The 19,276-nt window shown below is 40.2% G+C and overlaps 1 protein-coding gene across 1 annotated transcript; it reads left to right on the top strand.

Annotated features, from left to right (window-relative positions):
- The first annotated feature begins 477 nt into the window (after nt 1-477).
- Nucleotides 478-17,547, top strand: LOC141760863 (very-long-chain (3R)-3-hydroxyacyl-CoA dehydratase-like). Its single transcript, XM_074623965.1, has 11 exons — nt 478-894; nt 5,029-5,074; nt 5,296-5,369; nt 6,286-6,450; nt 8,414-8,462; nt 8,616-8,726; nt 11,367-11,494; nt 12,264-12,376; nt 12,496-12,602; nt 13,643-13,774; nt 14,582-17,547. Exons 1-11 carry the CDS (start codon nt 814-816, stop codon nt 14,656-14,658), a joined length of 1,083 nt encoding a protein of 360 aa, XP_074480066.1. The 5' UTR covers nt 478-813; the 3' UTR covers nt 14,659-17,547.
- The last annotated feature ends 1,729 nt before the right edge of the window (nt 17,548-19,276 follow it).

Genomic DNA, 19,276 nt, shown 5'->3' with positions numbered 1-19,276 from the left:
GCCATTGTTTTGTGTTGTTAATTGATTTATAATTATATATATATATATATATATATATATATATATATATTATTATTATTATTATTATATATTTTTTTGCATAAAGCAGCATATTTGTCCACTCCCATGTTGATAAGAGTATTAAATATTTGACAAATCTCCTTTAAAGGTACATTTAGAACAGATACAAAATATGCCATTTACTTGCTATTAATTGTGATTAACTATGGACAATCTGTGATTAATAGCATTAATCGACTGACAGCCCTAGTCTTAAAACATTTCTGGAGGGGGTCTTTTTAAACAAAAAAAAAAGTTTGAGGACTTTTATTTTGAAGCTGCCCAATTAACGCGTTAGAATTCTTATTTTGAAATCCGTGAGCGACCTCCTCCTCCCGGAAGTATGCTCCCTCATCTGTGATCAAGGCCTATGGAAAGGAGGCTCGGTCACGGGCGGACATGGGTCTTGAGGTGCGGGGTAAAACACATGCGCAGTGCCACTGAAGCTGCGGTCGTGCGTTGCGATTGGCTCAATTTCAGAGAGTGGAGGCGAGATTTTACTGCGCATGTGTCTTACACCGGAGATATGACTCGTGTCCTAGCCTCCTTTCTATAGGCCTTGACTGTGATGTGATCTCCCCTCTGTTGTGTTTGGTGTGGAGGTTGACAGCATATGTTGTGTGTGTGTGTGGGGAGGTAGAGGCGTGTTGTGTGGAGGTAGGCAGACTGTCAGATCAGGACTTGGGTTCATCAGCTTGAGTCAAATTGTCTTCATTTGTATGTCATGTGGAGATCAGAGCACACAAAGTGACCATGCAGATCCTCACTCCTCATGTCTACTGGGCTCAGCGGCACGGAGACATCTATCTCCGGGTGGACCTGAGCGATGCAAAGGTAGGACAAGTAGGACCAGTAAGACAAGTCCACCACATCCAGCCGGACCGGCTGCCTTCAGCTGTAACTCACACACCGTTTAATGCTCCAGTCATGTGTTTAAATCCCTCTAAGCTGTATTATATCATGCTGTGGGTGTAGCGTTAGCATAACCGTCAGCCTAACCGTTAGTCTAACCGTTAGTCTAACCGTTAGTCTAACCGTTAAATAGCGTTCTGTGCTGGTGTTCATTTGTAACATGGCTGAATTCTGACCTGTGACATTTATTTGTGATGGTCAGATAGACGCTAATAATAATAAAACACATTTGTTCCGTGTTCAGAAAAGTATCTATTTATGTTTTATCCGCCTAAATACTGAACTATTTAACGGACAGTCTATTGTATGTCGTCGAGGTCATACAACGCTAACGGTTTGTCAAACATGTCGTAAAGAAGAGTGTTGTCTTAATTAACTTAATTAACACTTTAACACGTTATCAACACGTTATTAACACGTTAATAACACGTTATTAACACGTTATTAACCGCCTCCATTATTTCTGAATTAGTGGAGAATACCAACTGGAAATGACAGTTTGTCTTCCTTGTTTTGTAGCTGCACTCCACAGTTATCAACTACTACAATACACATCTAACGAATACTACTACTGATAGAGTACTACAACTGATAGAATACTACTACTGATAAACTACTACAGATATAATTACTTCTACTGATGGAATACCACTACTGATGGAATAATACTACTGATAGAATACTACTACTGATGGAATACCACTACTGATGGAATAATACTACTGATAGAATACTACTACTGATGGAATACTACTGATGGAATACCACTACTGATAGAATACTACTACTGATGTCATCATCAGAAGAAAGTATTCAAGATACCACCCAGCTCTATACATCATAAGGTGTTAATGATTTCTGTCAGCCAGCCAAAACCTGTATAATAATTATCTCATTGTCTACGTTACATTTCACTCTGCCTGCTTACATTAGTAACTTGAAATACAGGTTCTCCTCTTCCTCCTCCATCTTCGTCCTGCATCTGTTAGACAATTGTCTTATAAAAGATGCATGACTTAATGGTTGTTCTGGATCCTGTTTAGCCTCTTAGGTAAATGGCTTTATGATAACTGAAACAGGCTGACAGAAGAACACCTGTCATGCTACACATTTTAGGCCCATTTATCAATGAGGAAAGACTAAATCTAAGAAACTTGTGTCAGTGTAATGCAATACAATGCATTAACACCACATTACAGCCTCTAAAATGCCCATTCACAAGGGAATGATTTTTTGCAGGGCTGTTGTATTAGACTGCATTACCTTTAGCTAGGTGTACCAAATAAACTGGGGCCTATTTTAAAGGATACTGTAAGTCTGGTGATATTCTACATTTTTCGTATTATTATTCGTAGTATTTTGTGTAGCCAAAGCCTGATATATCTCATTCTTCTGTGCCGTTGAGCTCCATTGTTGTCCACAACCCCACATAAACTGTCCTGCTGCTGTAATTACTCACTAGATACGCATCTTCTGCTGATAATAGTCCCCAACATTTACTCCCATTTGAATAACATTTGCTTAGAACCGTAGTGCCCAGCTGTTAAAGGAACAGTGTGTAGGATCTGGCGTTATCTAGCGGTGAGGTTGCAGATTACAATGTCTCCCGTGTGCCAAGCGTGTAGGATTGCTACGGAGGCCGACGCAAAATGGCGAATGGCCCTCTCCAGAGCAGTTGTTGTAAGAGTAGAGGGCTTGGAGCGTGTGTGTATGAGGGAAGTGAGTGATGAAGCAAGAGAGAGCGTGGCGTCGGGAGCGAGTAACGTTATCGACTCCAGCCCAAGCAGGAAAAGTTGACAGAGTTTGGTTTGTCCGTTCTGGGCTACTGTAGAAACATGGGGGTACAACATGGTGGACTCTGTGGAGGGGACCAGCTCACTATGTAGATCTAAACGGCTCATTCTAAGATAATGAAAACACAACAAATCTTATTTCCTGGTGATTATAAGAAAACATACTCATTAATATTCAGTTCAATTCAAACATTATTTCCGACACTCAGGAAGGTCCATAGCAATAGAAGTAAAGAAGAGAAAACAAAACATACAAGATAAAACCACAGTAAGCCATCATTCAATTAAAAAAACCAACACATTCATATATAGGCTATCACACCAGTGTATTCTGAGCCTGAATGAGTACAGAGTGCTGTTAAGGCCCTCTATGATGCTGTTCTCTGACTCATCCAAGCAACACATGAAGTTATACATCAAATGTCTTCAAAGTGCCTCACAGGTAGGAACACCAGAGGACACAAACAGTTGACTGGCACTATGCCATCTGGGAATCCGAAGCAACAACCTCATTGCATCATGGTAAGCCACTGTGAGCCTCCGCATACTGCTTTTCCTGTAGCTACACCAAAGATGAGCTGGAGACATAAGTGTGCAGAAAGCTCTAAATAATGAACATTTTACATCGACGGAACACACACTAAACTTACAAAGCAACATATTTGCCTGAGCATATAGTTTACAGGACTGTCGATAGAAATGTCTGTCATCATTCTAATCATCAGTGAGAAAATGGCCAAGGTATTTATTTCAATATATATATTAGTATAATAATGTATTCCATTTCTGCCAATAGATCCCCCTAATTGTTACACACTGGTACTTTAAGTGAAAATCATTCAGCTTCATTAGTGAATGAAACTATATTTATAAGATGTACAGCTTCAGTAGGAACCAATTGGCTTGGGGTTGAGTGCAACAGACAGACAGGGAAGTATACAAGTATTGAGAGATCAACATATCATTTGTTTTTATCTTTTCGTGGGATTTGTTGACCGTAAGAAAAATATAGAATATCACCAGATTCATCCATTTATTTCCACAGTGTGCACTGCGTCAGTGTTGGGTTGGTTGTAGACCAATTAATCAGCGCCGATATGACATTTTACAAACTATCGTTATCGGCGGAACCGGGCTCCGATGGTGGTCGATGGCTGCGCAGCTGCCACCAGTCATGTGGGGACGTACATCACCATTTTGCTTGGAGGCTCTAGACACAAAGAAGAATAAAGTTCTCTCTCGAATATATAACGTTACACTTTCAGCTCTTTGTCTACAATGCAGTTCTCAGTGCACCGTCCGGGAGCGTTAACTTAGCAGCTACGATGCTGCGTGTAGTGTCGCGGACATGCAGCCACTTTCCCAGTAAAAGTCTCCACCGCACATTTAGTTTAGTTTAGCAGGTTGTCAGCTGTGTGTCTACCCGGCGTAACTTTAGCAAGTGGCCAACAAACAGTGTGTATTTGTGCTACGTTAGCAGCTCTAGCATTGCCGGAGGCTTCGTGCTCACCGCCGCACACATAATCTGCGTAACTTTAGTGAGTTTCCAACAGACCATGTGTGTGTTTGTTGGCGGTGAGTGTGAGGTTGCTGGTGTCGTTCTAGCTGTGAACGTAGGTGTAGCAGTGTGTGTACAGTTTATTTGTCAGTGAATAAATGCTACGAAACTACAACTCCTCCGCTCCGCTCAAGCAAGCCAGACCGGAGCCGACTTCCTGTCGGTGGGCTGTTGAGGTGGACCAGCTTTTCTACTTAAAGTGATGAGCTGCTCCTCTGAGCCGCTCAGTTTTTGAGTTAATTATTAACATTTCTTTTAACCGTTTTAACCGATAAAGTTAATCGGTTAAAATGCTTAATGTTGGTTAACGGTTGAACGGTTAATTATGGACATCCTTAGTTGCCACAGAACAAAGCATCGCCCATTGTAAATAAATAGAACGTATTCCAACGATATAATCCATGAAATCACACTTCAGGATATTCTCTTACGAATGTATTCAACAGAAGTAATCCTGGCTAGTCGCCACAGAGCAACGCATCGCCTATTGTAAATAAATATAACGTATTGCAATGATGAAATCCACAAAATCACACTTCAGGATATTCTCTTATGAATGTATGCAACAGAAGCCGACTAGGCTGCTGCAGAAGTAAAGACGTTATCGCCCGATTAATCGTCTATCGGCTTTTTTCTGCTTCAAACTATTGTTATTATATCAGTCTACCTCCAGTTGGTTGTGATGGCTGCCTTTGTGTTTTTCAGAATCTTGACATCAGCTTGCAGGAAAACAACACGCTTCAGTTCAGAGGTTGGTATTTACGTTGGTGCATGTAGAGAGAAAACAGATGTTGATAAGAACCATTCAAGAGAAGTTGCATTGCATAATGACAATTTTTAAGTGAAACATTGTAAAATATTCTACAAACTTTCACCTTATTTATGACATCTGTTATAATGGCAATTTCTGTATGAAACCCATTGTAAAGCCTAATATTGTTCTAATATAAAAGTCTTCATATTGTTCCACAGCACAGGGCCATGGAGCTAAAGGAGACAATGAATATGAGTTCAGTTTGGAGTTCCTGAAACCTGTTAGACCTGAGGTATTGAGCTTTTATATTTATTACTCTATTGTACTTATTAATGCTGACATCGGTTGCTATATTGAAATGTATTGTTTTTGCATAATTGTAATATGTTTTAGATTAAATACCAGAGTGCAGAAGGGCAGTTAATTGATTTGATTTATTTTCCTACAGTGTCTGGCATTAACTATTTGGTGCATTTGTAGTTTCTAATATTTCTTATGTTATCTTTCCAAGACATATTTTTCATGGTGTCACCTGGTATGATGGGTGTAAATGTCGATGTATGTGTGGTCAGTCCACACTTTCCAGCATTACTTACAGATACTGTAACTGCAATTAAATATTGAAAACAAAAAAATGGCATTTAACTAAAAATGCAATAGAGACCTACCAGATTCTTTGTCTAGGTTTTAATATATTCTGCCAATACAAGTTTTTTGCACAATAGCACATTTCATATGATTTTTGTCTTGCTGTTCAGATGAAAAATCCACAGTTTAATCATAACTGCAATACATGAATGACTGCATGATAATGAGTCATGCCTCTGATTGAGCGAGTGTAACAGTTAGAGTCACTGCCGTTGAGTCAAGGTGAACTGTGAAGAGAGGCCTGATTAGCTGGTACATCAAGACTCAGGATATTCACTTTACTATCAGTTTATTCATATATCTGAGACAGAGCTGCAGCTTTTTATTCCACCCTCAACTAAAATGCTTTTGTCACACAGTTATGCATCCTTTAACCATCGCAGGTTATTCACCGTTAGTAGCAGATACGATGTATGCAGTATGAGTCACAGTCTTCTTGTTTCCTTCTTGTATACAGAAGAACTAACTGTGTCCACACAACAGCTACTCACATTATGTCGTTGCCTTCTGTGTGTCTCAGTTAAGAAACCTTGTAAAGATTTCTAATACTGTGTTTTCAGATCAGCCATAAGTCCACCCAGCGTCAGGTGGACATCAAGATCAAGAAGCAGGAAGAGCGCTGGTGGGACCGGCTGACACTGCAGGAGAAGAAGCCTCTGTTTTTGGCTCCAGACTTCGACCGCTGGCTGGACGAGTCCGACGCAGAGATGGAGCTTCAGGCTAAGGTAGGTGCTTGGAAATACCAACAAATAAAAAGAACGGCTTCATGGCTTATCTTTTTTATTTACTCTTAGTCCTGAGTCAAATGTCCTTGTTAGTTTTTATCATATTTAGTGAACCCCATCCTGTTTTTTTTAAGTCAAGTTTTAGTTGACTAAAAGTCTGGGCATCTTAGTCTTATCATCAAAGAAAACCATAACTATTTCAGTATAGTTCTAGTCAATGAAAACCGTTTTTAGTCATCCGATTATATTGAAAATATCACCTAGTTTCTTTCTCCCATGCCCTGTTGTCATTGTTTTACTTTAACTAGGGATGCAGTGATCCGATTTTTTCAGTCTCGATACCGATAGCGATACCTGGGCTTTGGGTATGGACCGATACCGAGTACCGATCCCATACCAGTGTTTAATTAATCAGCTGTAGGCCTCACTGTGTGGAAGTGACTGGGATCATTCTGTTATATGTAAGGCAACATCAGACTGGACTTAAACATCGCTTTCTTACCTTTGTAAACCAAAATGTAACAAATAAATACATAGATATAAACGTACTGAATTGATATTTATTATTCAAATAATAAATCATGCACCAGCAACTTGGTAAAAAACTTCAAAATTATCAGGAATTACAATTCAACCTTTTTAATGCAGCAACAAATTGGTCAAAACTTAAACAGGAATTAAAATGCCAGTATATAATGTATATGATATATAAATATAGAATATCTGACCCAGCTATTTGAGTCAGTATCGGCCCGATATCCGATCCGGTATCGGTATCAGTGCACCCTAACTTTAACTTAAGTAAGTAAGTTACTCTGAGTGCTGCCGCTGTAGACCTGATATGGTGCGCACAGCACAGGAAATGTAACTGCTTCATTGAAAAAGCAAAAAACTGTCAATAATATTTCATCTCCTCTTTTTTGTCAATGAAAATAAAGATTTTTATTACATTTTAGCCTCGTCTTTTTTGGTAAACAATATTGCATGTTGATATAGTCACAGTTAGTGTTTAATGGCGTCGGTGTCGCCTCGTCATCATCTCTTCTTAGTCATGGGAAAAAGGTGTTTGACAAAAAGATGTTTAGTCATAGTTTTTGTTAATGAAATGAACACTGATGCAAACACGTTTAATGGGATTGTTGTAGTCTCAGTTAGGACGGTTGGTGCAGCCAAGAACAAACAGCTTGTTTTTAGCCCCTGCTCAACTCCTCATAGTTGGCCTTGCAAAGCCAGCCCATAAAACTCTTCATCACTCATTGTGGTCTGGCAAAGCTCAACTAGGGACAGGTGTCATTTTAAATAAGGTGCCTGACAGTTCTCTTCCTCACTGGGATGTTAATATCAACCCGTCCTACACGTGTGTCGACAAAGCCACCTCCCACTGGGCTGTCACCATTTTTAGAGTGGAAAACATTAAGCTATGGAATGCTATGTCAGTTTTCTTAAATTATCCAATACATTTATTTGGAATAAAACAAAGGTGAGAAGAGCTAAATGTATGTGTTGTCATGTCATCATCTGATCCTCTCAGTTTGGCTTATAGCTGGTGGACTCATTGGATGTGTTTCCAGACCAACAACTGAGCCTACTTCTTGCTTACATTATTTCAACCAACCTTTGCTCTGTTTTCTGTTCTTGATTGTTTTTAATTTTTGCCTCCTCAGATTTTGTTGATTAAATCCTACAAAGTTATTGTTTTGGTTATTTTGTAGACACTTTCATTTTCTTTCATTTCTCATGGGATCAATACAAATTCGTATCATGCTTTTCTTTTTTTGGTAAGCAGTCAAATAAAAAAACATCATTTAAATAATGTGTAATAATGTTACTCTGTGTAAATGTCACTTGTTGTTGTGAAAATTGCAGTACCTTAATACACATTCACTATGTTAAAACAAGTGGAGGTGGCAGTAAATATAAATATCATTGCAGAGTGAGATTCTGATGATGTGATTTCTTTCAGGAGGAGAAGATAAACAAGATAAGTGTGGAGTCAAGGGTTCGTAAAGACCGTGAGTCACACTGCGCTCTTCACCTGAAAACATCAAAACTCATAGAAATGATTTAATATGAGCTACAGTATGTCATTGATGTGCTATCCAGTAGGAGGAGTTTTAGCAACGATAGCATCAGTTAATTTGAGTAATTCTCTTCTGTTTCCTCAGCCTACCTCGGGCTGAAGAAAGGCTACTTGTTTATGTACAACCTGGTGCAGTTCCTGGGATTCTCCTGGATCTTTGTCAACATGACGGTTCGACTCTTCATTCTTGGTCAAGGTTTGTAAAAAGGAAAAAAGCCCACACCAAATACAATGAAGTTTATGTCCAGTTCATCTGCCACAGGAAGGCAAAGTTACCTGCAGGGAATAATTTTGTAAAGTAAATAATACAATGAATAATAATAATAATAATAATAATAATAATAATAATAATAATAATAATAATACAATCAGTTTATTTAGTTTTTTTAGCCCCGGTGCTACTCCAGAGGTCTGTACTACGAAGCAGGATTCGGGGTTAGCGAGGTAACTTCAGGGTTAACCCTTCAGGGTTTTCCGTCCTACGACGGTGGTTTTTACCGGGGTAGATCGCCATGGTAACTGATGCTGAACAGCTAACCTGCTCCGGAGCAGGTTATGTTCCAGATAAGAGATCAACTCGTATAAAAGCACCGCCTACTGACCAATCAGAGCTTGGTGCGCAGATCGTATGGTAATAATACACAAATGAAGAAGTTACAGTCATAATCCAGGCTAAAAACAACACAGTTTAAACTGACAGATGCAGGAAGGACAGCTGGCTGGATGCTGTAGGTGTTTACCGCTTTGAATTATGTTTTTATATTTATTTATTTTATTTCGTTACAAGTCTGTTTCACTTGGACGCAGCTGAAAGAAGGATGAAATAGTCATACACGCCACTTTATTACCAAATTGTATAATGAAGTGTAATCTATTCATCCATTCTGTATTGTAAGCTATTTATATAGTGGCAGCCTATCACTGCCCCATCTAGACGACTATATCTGACTTTTGAGTGTTCCGTTAAATTAATAAGTCTGTGAATTTACGCATTCACACATCAGCAATTTCTTTTTGCCACCTGTCCTTCCTGCATTTGGCAGCTGCAGCTGTGCTACTTTCAGTCTGGATTCTGTGTTTAACTTCTTCCCATTTGTCTAATATTATAGTTCACTCTTCCTTTGTAAAATATGCCACTCTGCTGCCATTAGACTTGTCCATGTCTGTGATTGGTCAGATGCTACAAACACCGCCTCTTTCATGTGAGCGCGCTCAGAGCCAGATTGAGAAATCCTGAGTTGATTTACCGAGTTGGTAACCACTCTGGTGTTGTCTGACCAAATGATTGTACTGTTGCTCTAAATACACAGTATCTGCATTACTTATCTTCCTACTGACGATGATTTGGTCTTGAATGTGCCAACAATTCTCCTTCTGTCATAACCAAAGTGTCACCAGTGAGGTAAACCTGTGAGGTAAAGATTGGACCTTTGGAGCCACAGTGCAGTCATTTGGTTCCATGTCGATTATTACATTCTGCTGTCCAAACTGGAGAAATTTAACAGTTTTGTGTGTTTGCTTGAAAATCTGTGTCGTTTTAAAGGATAATTCCAGTTTATTACAGCTTCAATCTTATTGTTGTAGTTTGGGCCATGATAGCATTGTACTCACCAAGTTAGCTCTTGAAATATAGGAACACATTAACATCGCCACAACCAAGTCCAAACAGTCAGACAATCAGACAAACCAACAGTTCAGACAGATTATCTAAACCACTTTATTAGGAGGTAAAACAGGATGAGATGTCAGTTATAATCCATCATTGTACAGGAAACTGTCTGGTACATATGGTACGGTAGGTCAAAGTCTGTCTGTATACTGTGATGTTTATTGATGTTTACAACAGAGAGTTTGAGTTCTATTTTAACTGTTCATATTTACTTGCTCTTCCAAATAAGTTTGGCTTAGTAGCAGGTTTGTTTACAACCTGTCTGGTCGTCTGACTGCTCGTGTTTCCTGTCCTGTCTGATTTCTTTTTTATTGATGTCTCCATGTTCCCAGATCTCAACTATTAGCTTGGTGACTACACAGTTATCATAACTGAGAGAACAGATGGGACAAAACTATGCCGATAATATCCACAATAATGACTTTTTTAGTCTCATTTTGAACTATTTCTTTAAAGGACCATAGGCGTGGTTTTGTGTGTTTTTAGTCTTACCCACAAATTGTGTATACTCAACATTACTGCCAACCATTTCCAAAGACATACTGAACGTTTTAGGACTGATTTCCCATCTTCCAGGCAGCTACTATTTTCAGTTCGATTCAGTATGCCATGAACAGCTGCTGGAAGAGTCATGAAACCTGCTGGAAATAGGTAATCCATCACAGTTTATTTTTAGTCACCTTAATGTCAGTTACATTGGGCCTTATTCAGTACATCACACCAATCTCAGTAAAAGTGAAAACAAAGACGTGAAACAGTTGAGTAAAAGCAGAATTGGTAGACTGTAGAGGGATGGACTAAATACAGATAAAAACAGGAATAAAACAAACAAGTGTACTACTTAATAGCTTTTGAATTTTATGAACTAAATAATTAATTAATAAATAAATAAATAGTCAATTCGTTTTTGGGTGAGTGTTTATGGAACACAAAAACAGACAATTGGCACCACTGTGTAGTAAAATCAAACAAACCGGAGGTCCAGGAAACACTGAGAGAGGTCTTTGTTTTGTTTGTGAGGAGCTATTCACAGGTGAGCTCATTTGAATTGAAACAGGAACACGACTACACAGCAGCCATTTGTTTTGCAAATGATGAGGATTATGGATAGTGGCTCATGCAATGTGCTGTTTAATTATATCTGTTTGTTTCTCTCTCCCTCCACAGATTCGTTCTACGATACCTTCCACACCACGGCTGATATGATGTATTTCTGTCAGATGATGGCCGTGCTGGAGGTCATTAACCCCTTGTTGGGTCTGGTTAAGACTGGGTTTTTCCCTGCTATGATACAGGTAACACAGACGAGACAGTCACTTCTCATTTTATTGGGATTTCAAGCCTGATGATGAAAGCAACACCTAAAACATTCAGGTCATCTAAATAATAAAAAAAAATATATATATATATTAGGGCTGTCAAAGATAATGCAATAATAACGCGTAACGCAAATCAGTTTTAACGCCACTAATTTGTTTTTAACGCATTAACGCATCATTTTTAGGTTGTAGCGGCTCAGTTTTAAAGCTAAAGTGAAGATACTGGTATCATATGAAACAAGAAAATGTCATACTAGCTGGTCATGAAGGAGGTTAAATAACGCTCCAAACTTACACAAAATTTTGGCGACGAAAAACTAGGCAATTTTCAAAGGGGTCCCTTGACATCTGAACAACACTGAACTGAACACAAAACGCACCAATTTAAAAAAAGGCATGATAGTTACATTTTAAAGTGATGACTTCTGTTAACTAGGTCAAAAAAATCCCAGAGTGCAATATCTCAGTCTTTTGCTGTGTGTTTATCGTGCAAGTTGACATCGCAATGACTATTTAAAAAAAAAGAAATCCAGCCTTACATTGGACAAACAGTTGTGATGGAGTTGACCTGGTCCCTTTAAAGGTGTTGGATGGGTCTGAGGTCGGGGCTCTGTGCAGGGCAGTCAAAGTCTTGCAGAGTTGGAAGAACACTATTGTCTACACCATCATCATATGCTGTAGAATTAAGGTTTGACTTCATTTGAACTACTGAGATGTGTTTTTATTGTGCTCTGTGATGTTGCAGGTAGCAGGGAGGAACGTCATTCTGTTCGTTATCTTCGGCAGTCTGGAAGAGATGCAGAACAAACCTGTGGTCTTCTTCGTGTTCTACCTGTGGAGCACCATCGAGATCTTCAGGTCCGCTCAGATCCCCTTCCTCCTCCTCCTCCTCCTCCTCCTCCTCCACATCCTCCTCTCTCTCTGGTGAACATGTGTTGTTGCCTGCTGTAACATCAGCTCTTCCTCCTCCACATCAGGTACCCTTTCTACATGCTGGCCTGCATCAGCACTGAGTGGAAGCTGTTAACGTGGCTCAGATACAGCCTCTGGATCCCTCTGTACCCCCTGGGGGTTGTAGCTGAAGGTTAGTGACTAGTTTACTGACAAAATGGTGGCTTAACCCTCATGCCTTGCTTTTAAAAAAGTTGCTCTGATGTCCTTAGTAGGGATGTCACGGTACCAGAAATCTAGTAGTCGATACCAATACCAGTGAATTTACACGATTCTCCATACCAATTCGATACCACGGTAAAAAAAAACAATAAATCCCATGTTATTCAACACACACTCCTTTATTAAAACATTTCAACATTACAAAAAACAGAGGCATGTAGCCTTTAAGTAACAAATAAAAAGAAACGTCTATTAACATTGTAAAACAGAACAGTGGCATGAAGCCTTCAAGTATTTAAAACAAACCATATTGTCTGGATGTCTGTCTCTGAGGTGCTTTGCTAAATTGGAAGAAAAGTACGACGGCACCGTTACTGCACCGCATACTGGTTTTTACGAATCCATTATTACTCCTTGTAAATCCGCCTCGAATGCAAAGTACTTCCATACCCGACTCTTCTATTTGTTTTCTCAGCGAGTTGAGGCGGAGGTAGCGCTGCAGCTGCTGCCATCTTTCACGTCTCGTGTTGTTGTTTTTTTCCGTGCTGTTACGGCGTTCTTCTTCTTCCTTCACTTCACGGCAGATGAGAACACTTGTAAGCGTATACTGCTCCCATTAGATCCGGAAGAATCGCATCTCCAGTACCTCTGCTCGGGTACCAAATGACCATTACAGGCATCGTTCGGTATATACCTTCGGTACCGAAGAAAACGAGTACCGTCACATTTTTAGAATTTTGGTACCGAGTTGGTACCGAAGTATCGGTTCTCGTGACATCCCTATTGGGCTGCTGAGAAACTTTCGGGGAGCAACTAGGTGTTCAGTGTCTCGCCCCTGGGGGTTAGGGTTACACATGTTAGTCGTTGCTGACAGCGTGTCATTCTGTGCATGTTTCCAGGGTTAGGGTTACACATGTTAGCTGACAGCGTGTCGTTCTGTGCATGTTTTCAGGGTTAGGGTTACACATGTTAGTCGTTGCTGACAGTGTGTCATTTTGTGCATGTTTCCAGCGGTGGCTGTGATCCAGTCCCTGCCCATCTTCGATGAGACGCGTCTGTTCAGCCTCCGCCTCCCTGCGCTGCTGGGACACTCTATAAGCTTCTCCTACACTCTGCAGATCTACCTGGTCCTCATGTTCCTGGGTGAGACATCCACCAACACACGGCCTACTAAAACTGACACTGCCATCATCCAGCCAACTAAGACTAATATACACCCACAGGCCTTGATCATGTTTAGTCAGTTTACCTCTTTGTTCTGTCAGGCTGCCGGCATGCCTGCTTTCATGGTCTCAGCTCAGTTGCTGCCTCTTGTCTAATTTTTAGTGGGATTGAGGATGAATTTAGTTCATAAATCTGTCTATCTTTTTACGTTAGTTAACATTACTGGCAGAGACACATCGTTACTGAATACCAGTGATGAAAGATGCTGCTTATTAGTGCATCAGGTTTAGAAGTTTGCTAACACAATCGACTTTTGAAGAGGAAATGTTTTATATTTAAAAAAGTAAATAAATATCCACTATTAACATTTATTTAGACAAGTGTGTTATGTCTCGGTTGTATATGTCGGAATAAATATACACATACACACATACAGAAAATCTGATGAGCTTTGGGATAGCTAAACTGTGTTTTTTTTTTTAGTAAATTCACTATAACAAGAGTATGCTATTTAGGTTTTAGTTTGTCGAATCAGAGAGAAACTGTATCTGGGACAACAGTGATTCCATTGGATTTTCATTATTCTGTGAAAACATGTCACACAGCGCTTGTGGAGGAATTGAGGCATCTTTAGAGTAGTGCTGTGCAAACAGGGCTTTTTGTGTGTTCGTCTGCTGCGACGAAAAAAAAGTTTGTGCAGCCACCCGATGAGACAAATATGATTTATAATATAAAGATAACTAGTGTATCAAGGTAATACTGACGAAGGTTTCTTCTCCTCCCCAGGACTCTTCATCAATTTCCGCCACCTGTACAAGCAGAGGAGGAGACGATACCGCTCGAGGAAAAGGAAAGTCCAATAACTCGTCAGTTTATTTCCAACACACCCTGAACTGACGTCCACTTAAAGAGAAAGCAGCTGTTTGATTTTCCTTCCTACACACACACACACACACACACACACACACATACACACACACACACACACACACACACACACACACTGACCTGATGTTGGAGTACTGGTCACTTTATTCCTCCACTTGGTGAACTGTTAACCTCCTCCACACCAAATCCTGTAAATCCTACTGTACCAGCTCGACGGCTCGCTGTTGAACAGACGTCACCTGAAAACACTGTGTAGGTTGATCCAGTGCTTTACTATTCCCATGTTTGTTCTCTTAACACTGTCCATATTATCATGTTTTCTGTCCGTGTCTGCAGTCACCGTCTACGGTTTTGTTATAACAGAAATATTAAGTTGATTTTTCAGTTGATTTTCTTGCTGAACATACAGGAGTAATTTGTTTTAGCGTTAATATAACAATAATATTGTTACCCTCAAAAACAGCTCTTCAAAACATCAATTACAAATCATAGATCCTTCACGGTCAATATATTAATTGATATATTGTTGTAACCCATTCACACTCCCATCTTGTCAAATCCAGACACTTGGTCAGTGGCCCTACGCGTTGAACTACGATGCTCCATGTACCCCTCTGGGGTCGGTTTTGCATGTACAGGGCTGCCTCTAGTCGCCGTAGTCATTATGACGGAAGTTGAATAAAGGAGAAAGTCAGGTGACGTGGTAAAACAAGTGACGAATTCCGCATAGGGAGGAGGTCGGGGTTGATGGACTGGTCAAACAAACACAGGACGTCCCCCCTAGAGACCACTGTTCATGTCCTGTGTGAAACCAAGAGTCAACGTTGACTTATTTCAGTTCATGCAACATAATTAACTTAAATTATGCCACCTACGTAACATACTTAACTTATGGAGGTAACTGAAGTTATGTAACAAACATACTTATTTACCCAAACTGATCTTTTCGTAGACCTAACCACGTAGTTTTGTTTGAATTCACAACGTTAACCATGTGTTGAAGTCTATCTGACTACCCTGCACATTGAAAAATTACGCTAAAGGGATACCGAGTGCGTAAAAAGTGACGCCAAGAGGTCCTGACCAGTTGACAATTTATTATATTGTTGTTGCGTGTTAATGCAAATGAAAGCCCATATAGTTTGGATTCTCTCTGTTGTGGTGTGTTCAAGGATGCTTCACTGTCTGGGAATTTAGATTTTTCAGCATTGTGTTTTTTAAATGCAAGAGACAAGCAAATGGATAGGATCATCTCCCTGATGTCCATGTTTTCTTGTTTTCTTCCGGGTTTTATTGTGTGAAACAGCCTTTCTGTCAGAAGACTGAATTCTGGAATGTAGGAACGTATTTAGACGCTCCACGAGAGTTTGAAAATTGTTCCTAGTTGCGACTTCATGAAGACACAATAATCTCAAGAGAGTTTCAAGCCTCTGCAAGTCGATTTTCAACTTGTAGATTCTTGGAAAATCCATCTGCCGTGATGTAAAGTTGCAACACATTCTCATCCCAACTCGTCACATACTGACACTTGGTCAAGACCCCTTGCGGTCACTTTCTAACGCACTGGGTAGCCCAGAGCATCAAACTACTGTATGATGCTCCCCTACGGTTGCAGTCAACATATGGTTAATATTGTGGATTCAAACAAAAACACTTGCTTAGATTTAGGCAACAAATCAACTTAGTTTTTGGAAAAAACAACATGGTTTGAGTTCAAATGAGTTTGTAAAGTGAAAGTGAAACTTAACGTTGTGAACACAAAGACGTACAACACGTTGTTGGTTTCACACGGGACATGATCAGTGTTTGTTGGACCCATCCCGCCCTATGTGTGTTTTATCACTCTTAAAACCATGTCACCACACTCCACGACCACTCTCTCTGAGTGTTTAATATTGAGGCAGATGGGTTTACATTGGAGTTACTTGAAAGCCCTGTGCGCCTCATATAGACGCTAAAGGGTGCCTTGTGCGTTGGTATCACACACAAAAGGGCGTGACAAAGCGTCGATATTTGATCCCCTGGGACTGACAACGGGCTAAGAGTTGATAAGCTAAAACACCACTCTTATGGTTCTTGAATCAATAGAGGAATGATTTCAGATGCCTTTGCATAAAGACACTGAGGCTCTTAACCATGAACTGTCAGTTCTAAATTTAGATGTTCTTTGTTTTCATTTCTAACGCTGAGCCCTGGATAAGACTGTCAGTCGTTCACTGGTTTGGACAGTAACAAAGCCATGCACATAACTCTAGAAGGAAATACCTATATCTGTACACGCACTCCATCTTACCGGCCTTTACATGAGTTTTATTGGTAGCCTCCATCTTACCGGCCTTTACATTAGTTTTATTGGTAGCCTCCATCTTACCGGCCTTTACATGAGTTTTATTGGTAGCCTCCATCTTACCGTTTTTACATTAGTTTCATTGGTGCCTCCATCTTACCGGCCTTTACTTTAGTTTTATTGGTAGCCTCCATCTTACCGGCCTTTACATTAGTTTCATTGGTAGCCTCCATCTTACCGGCCTTTACATTAGTTTCATTGGTAGCCTCCATCTTACTGGCCTTTACATTAGTTTCATTGGTAGCCTCCATCTTACCGGCCTTTACTTTAGTTTCATTGGTAGCCTCCATCTTACCGGCCTTTACTTTAGTTTTATTGGTAGCCTCCATCTTACCGGCCTTTACTTTAGTTTTTTTGGTAGCCCCCATCGTACCGGCCTTTACATTAGTTTCATTGGTAGCCTGCAACACATGATTGTGCTCATACCTCATGACCTACACGTTTGTTTTGTCCTGCCAAACTGTAACTGTTCCAGTTAAACAATAATTGCCAAATGAAGTTAAATTCTCCAAAATGATGTAATGTGACAGTTTTTAAAAACACATGAAACTAGTCTGTTGTGCTTTGCAGCAGAGGACAGAAAAGGGACAATAGAGGCAGAAGATTTCAAGTTGGTTGAGGTTCAGGCGTCAAACTTCACAGTGAAGAAGGGCAGAGATACATTCGTTACCTGATACCAATAGATCTCCAGTCTTTCACTTCCTGTGAAATAGCGCTGTAATTTGAGAAGGGATGTCGGATTGACATGTAATTGAGGAAGTTTTGATTGTTGCCATTTCAGAGCATTTTTTGTGTGTAACTATGTACTGAAAGAACACAAACAGGCTTCATAAAAGACCATCGTTTTGAACTTGTGAAATGCTTTTAGTTCGCTAATACTGTAATGCCAACTCTGCCAGTTCTGGACTGACTGCACCTCCAGTGTCCAGTTGTCTCTGCTTTAAAGACGCTATTTGTAGGATTTAAAAACTGTAAATTTGTCCCCCCAGTGGCAGTATTGGAAAAATACAGCATGGTATGTTGCTTCCTCTCCACCCTCATGGATCCAACCGGGGAACATTGAGCTGAATGGATGGATAGCAACCCGTTGTTTTCTGTAAGCACACACAGTTGATGTGTGTCAATGACGCGTTGTGGTCAGTGTGTATTACACGTTAGATTGTACCAATTTCTGCAGAGATTTTCTCATTTTTCTACAAAACAAAAACTCATCATAAACACTCTACACAGTAGCCTTGTTTCCATTCACATGGTTTTATGTGCATGGTAAAGTACTGCAGTAGAGAAGCTATATGGAAACGGCAAATTCGGTAAAACTTCCTCATTTGAGAAAAAAAACGATTTAATGCTCAGTTGAGGTGGTTTTTGCCTTTATCGAAAAAAGAGTTGATGCGCCAAGTGGATTATAGAAACACCTATACTGAATAAATTCTGACGTAGTGAACATTTAACTCACATGACTGATCAGCTGTTTCTGCTGTCGGCGTCTACTCAGATATTCCCATAATGTTCGAAAGCTGGTCTTCATCTCAGGACAACATGAAACATGACCAACACTAGCTGACATGAAAGAACTATTAAAACAAATTCCTGAAGACATCTCTCCATTTTTCTCTCGTAGATGGTTTGATGGCCAAGCCGACTTGTTGTGTTTGCGGTTTGCTACCTCTACTTCTTCTTCTACTCTGTTTACTTGCGGATTAAAGCCATGCTAGCCTATAGCGCCAACTTCTGACCAAACTACGCTGTGGCTGACAAGCCGAGTTTATTCGCACCAAATCAGTTGATGGAAACCATGGATGTATTAAGAGAACTGGATACAGCGTTGTAGGCGGGCTCCCGTTCATTCCTATCAGAGTTGCTCAGTAGCACATGAAGTCAAAATGACTCGACTGCCGAGTGAAGAAGAACCCGGATCATCTGGCGATCTTCTGCATTCATTGGGCCCATAGAGCAGGCGCCTACTAGCGCTCAGTCCAGCCTCGATCTGGGTCTCATTCACATGTAGGGACCTTCCTCCATTCATACTGGGGAGTTGATTTACCTAAAAAAAACTATCCTCTGATTTACAGATGTCTCTTTCCCAATATAGGTCTATGGGGAAAAAGTCATTTTTGGGCCCAATGGCATCACGTGACCGACACGGGAGTTGTAGCACCGCCGTTTGGCCACTACTTCAAAGCCCTGCGCTCTTCCCGGGTGCCTGATGGAAACACGCCTAATTCACATTAGTTTTCTTGCAACAT

Source organism: Sebastes fasciatus, chromosome 2 (genome assembly GCF_043250625.1).
Source record: "Sebastes fasciatus isolate fSebFas1 chromosome 2, fSebFas1.pri, whole genome shotgun sequence".
Taxonomy (NCBI): domain Eukaryota; kingdom Metazoa; phylum Chordata; class Actinopteri; order Perciformes; family Sebastidae; genus Sebastes; species Sebastes fasciatus.
The sequence above is the reverse complement of the archived record's forward strand: the minus strand, read 5'-3'. Positions and strand labels throughout refer to the sequence as shown.

Bases quoted from the DNA above. Each gene is read 5' to 3' on its own strand.
- LOC141760863 (XM_074623965.1), top strand. From the start codon at position 814: ATGCAGATCCTCACTCCTCATGTCTACTGGGCTCAGCGGCACGGAGAC. The intron at 6,451-8,413 runs GTAGGTGCTTGG...GATTTCTTTCAG, and splicing joins AGATGGAGCTTCAGGCTAAG to GAGGAGAAGATAAACAAGAT. The intron at 8,727-11,366 runs GTTTGTAAAAAG...CTCCCTCCACAG, and splicing joins ACTCTTCATTCTTGGTCAAG to ATTCGTTCTACGATACCTTC.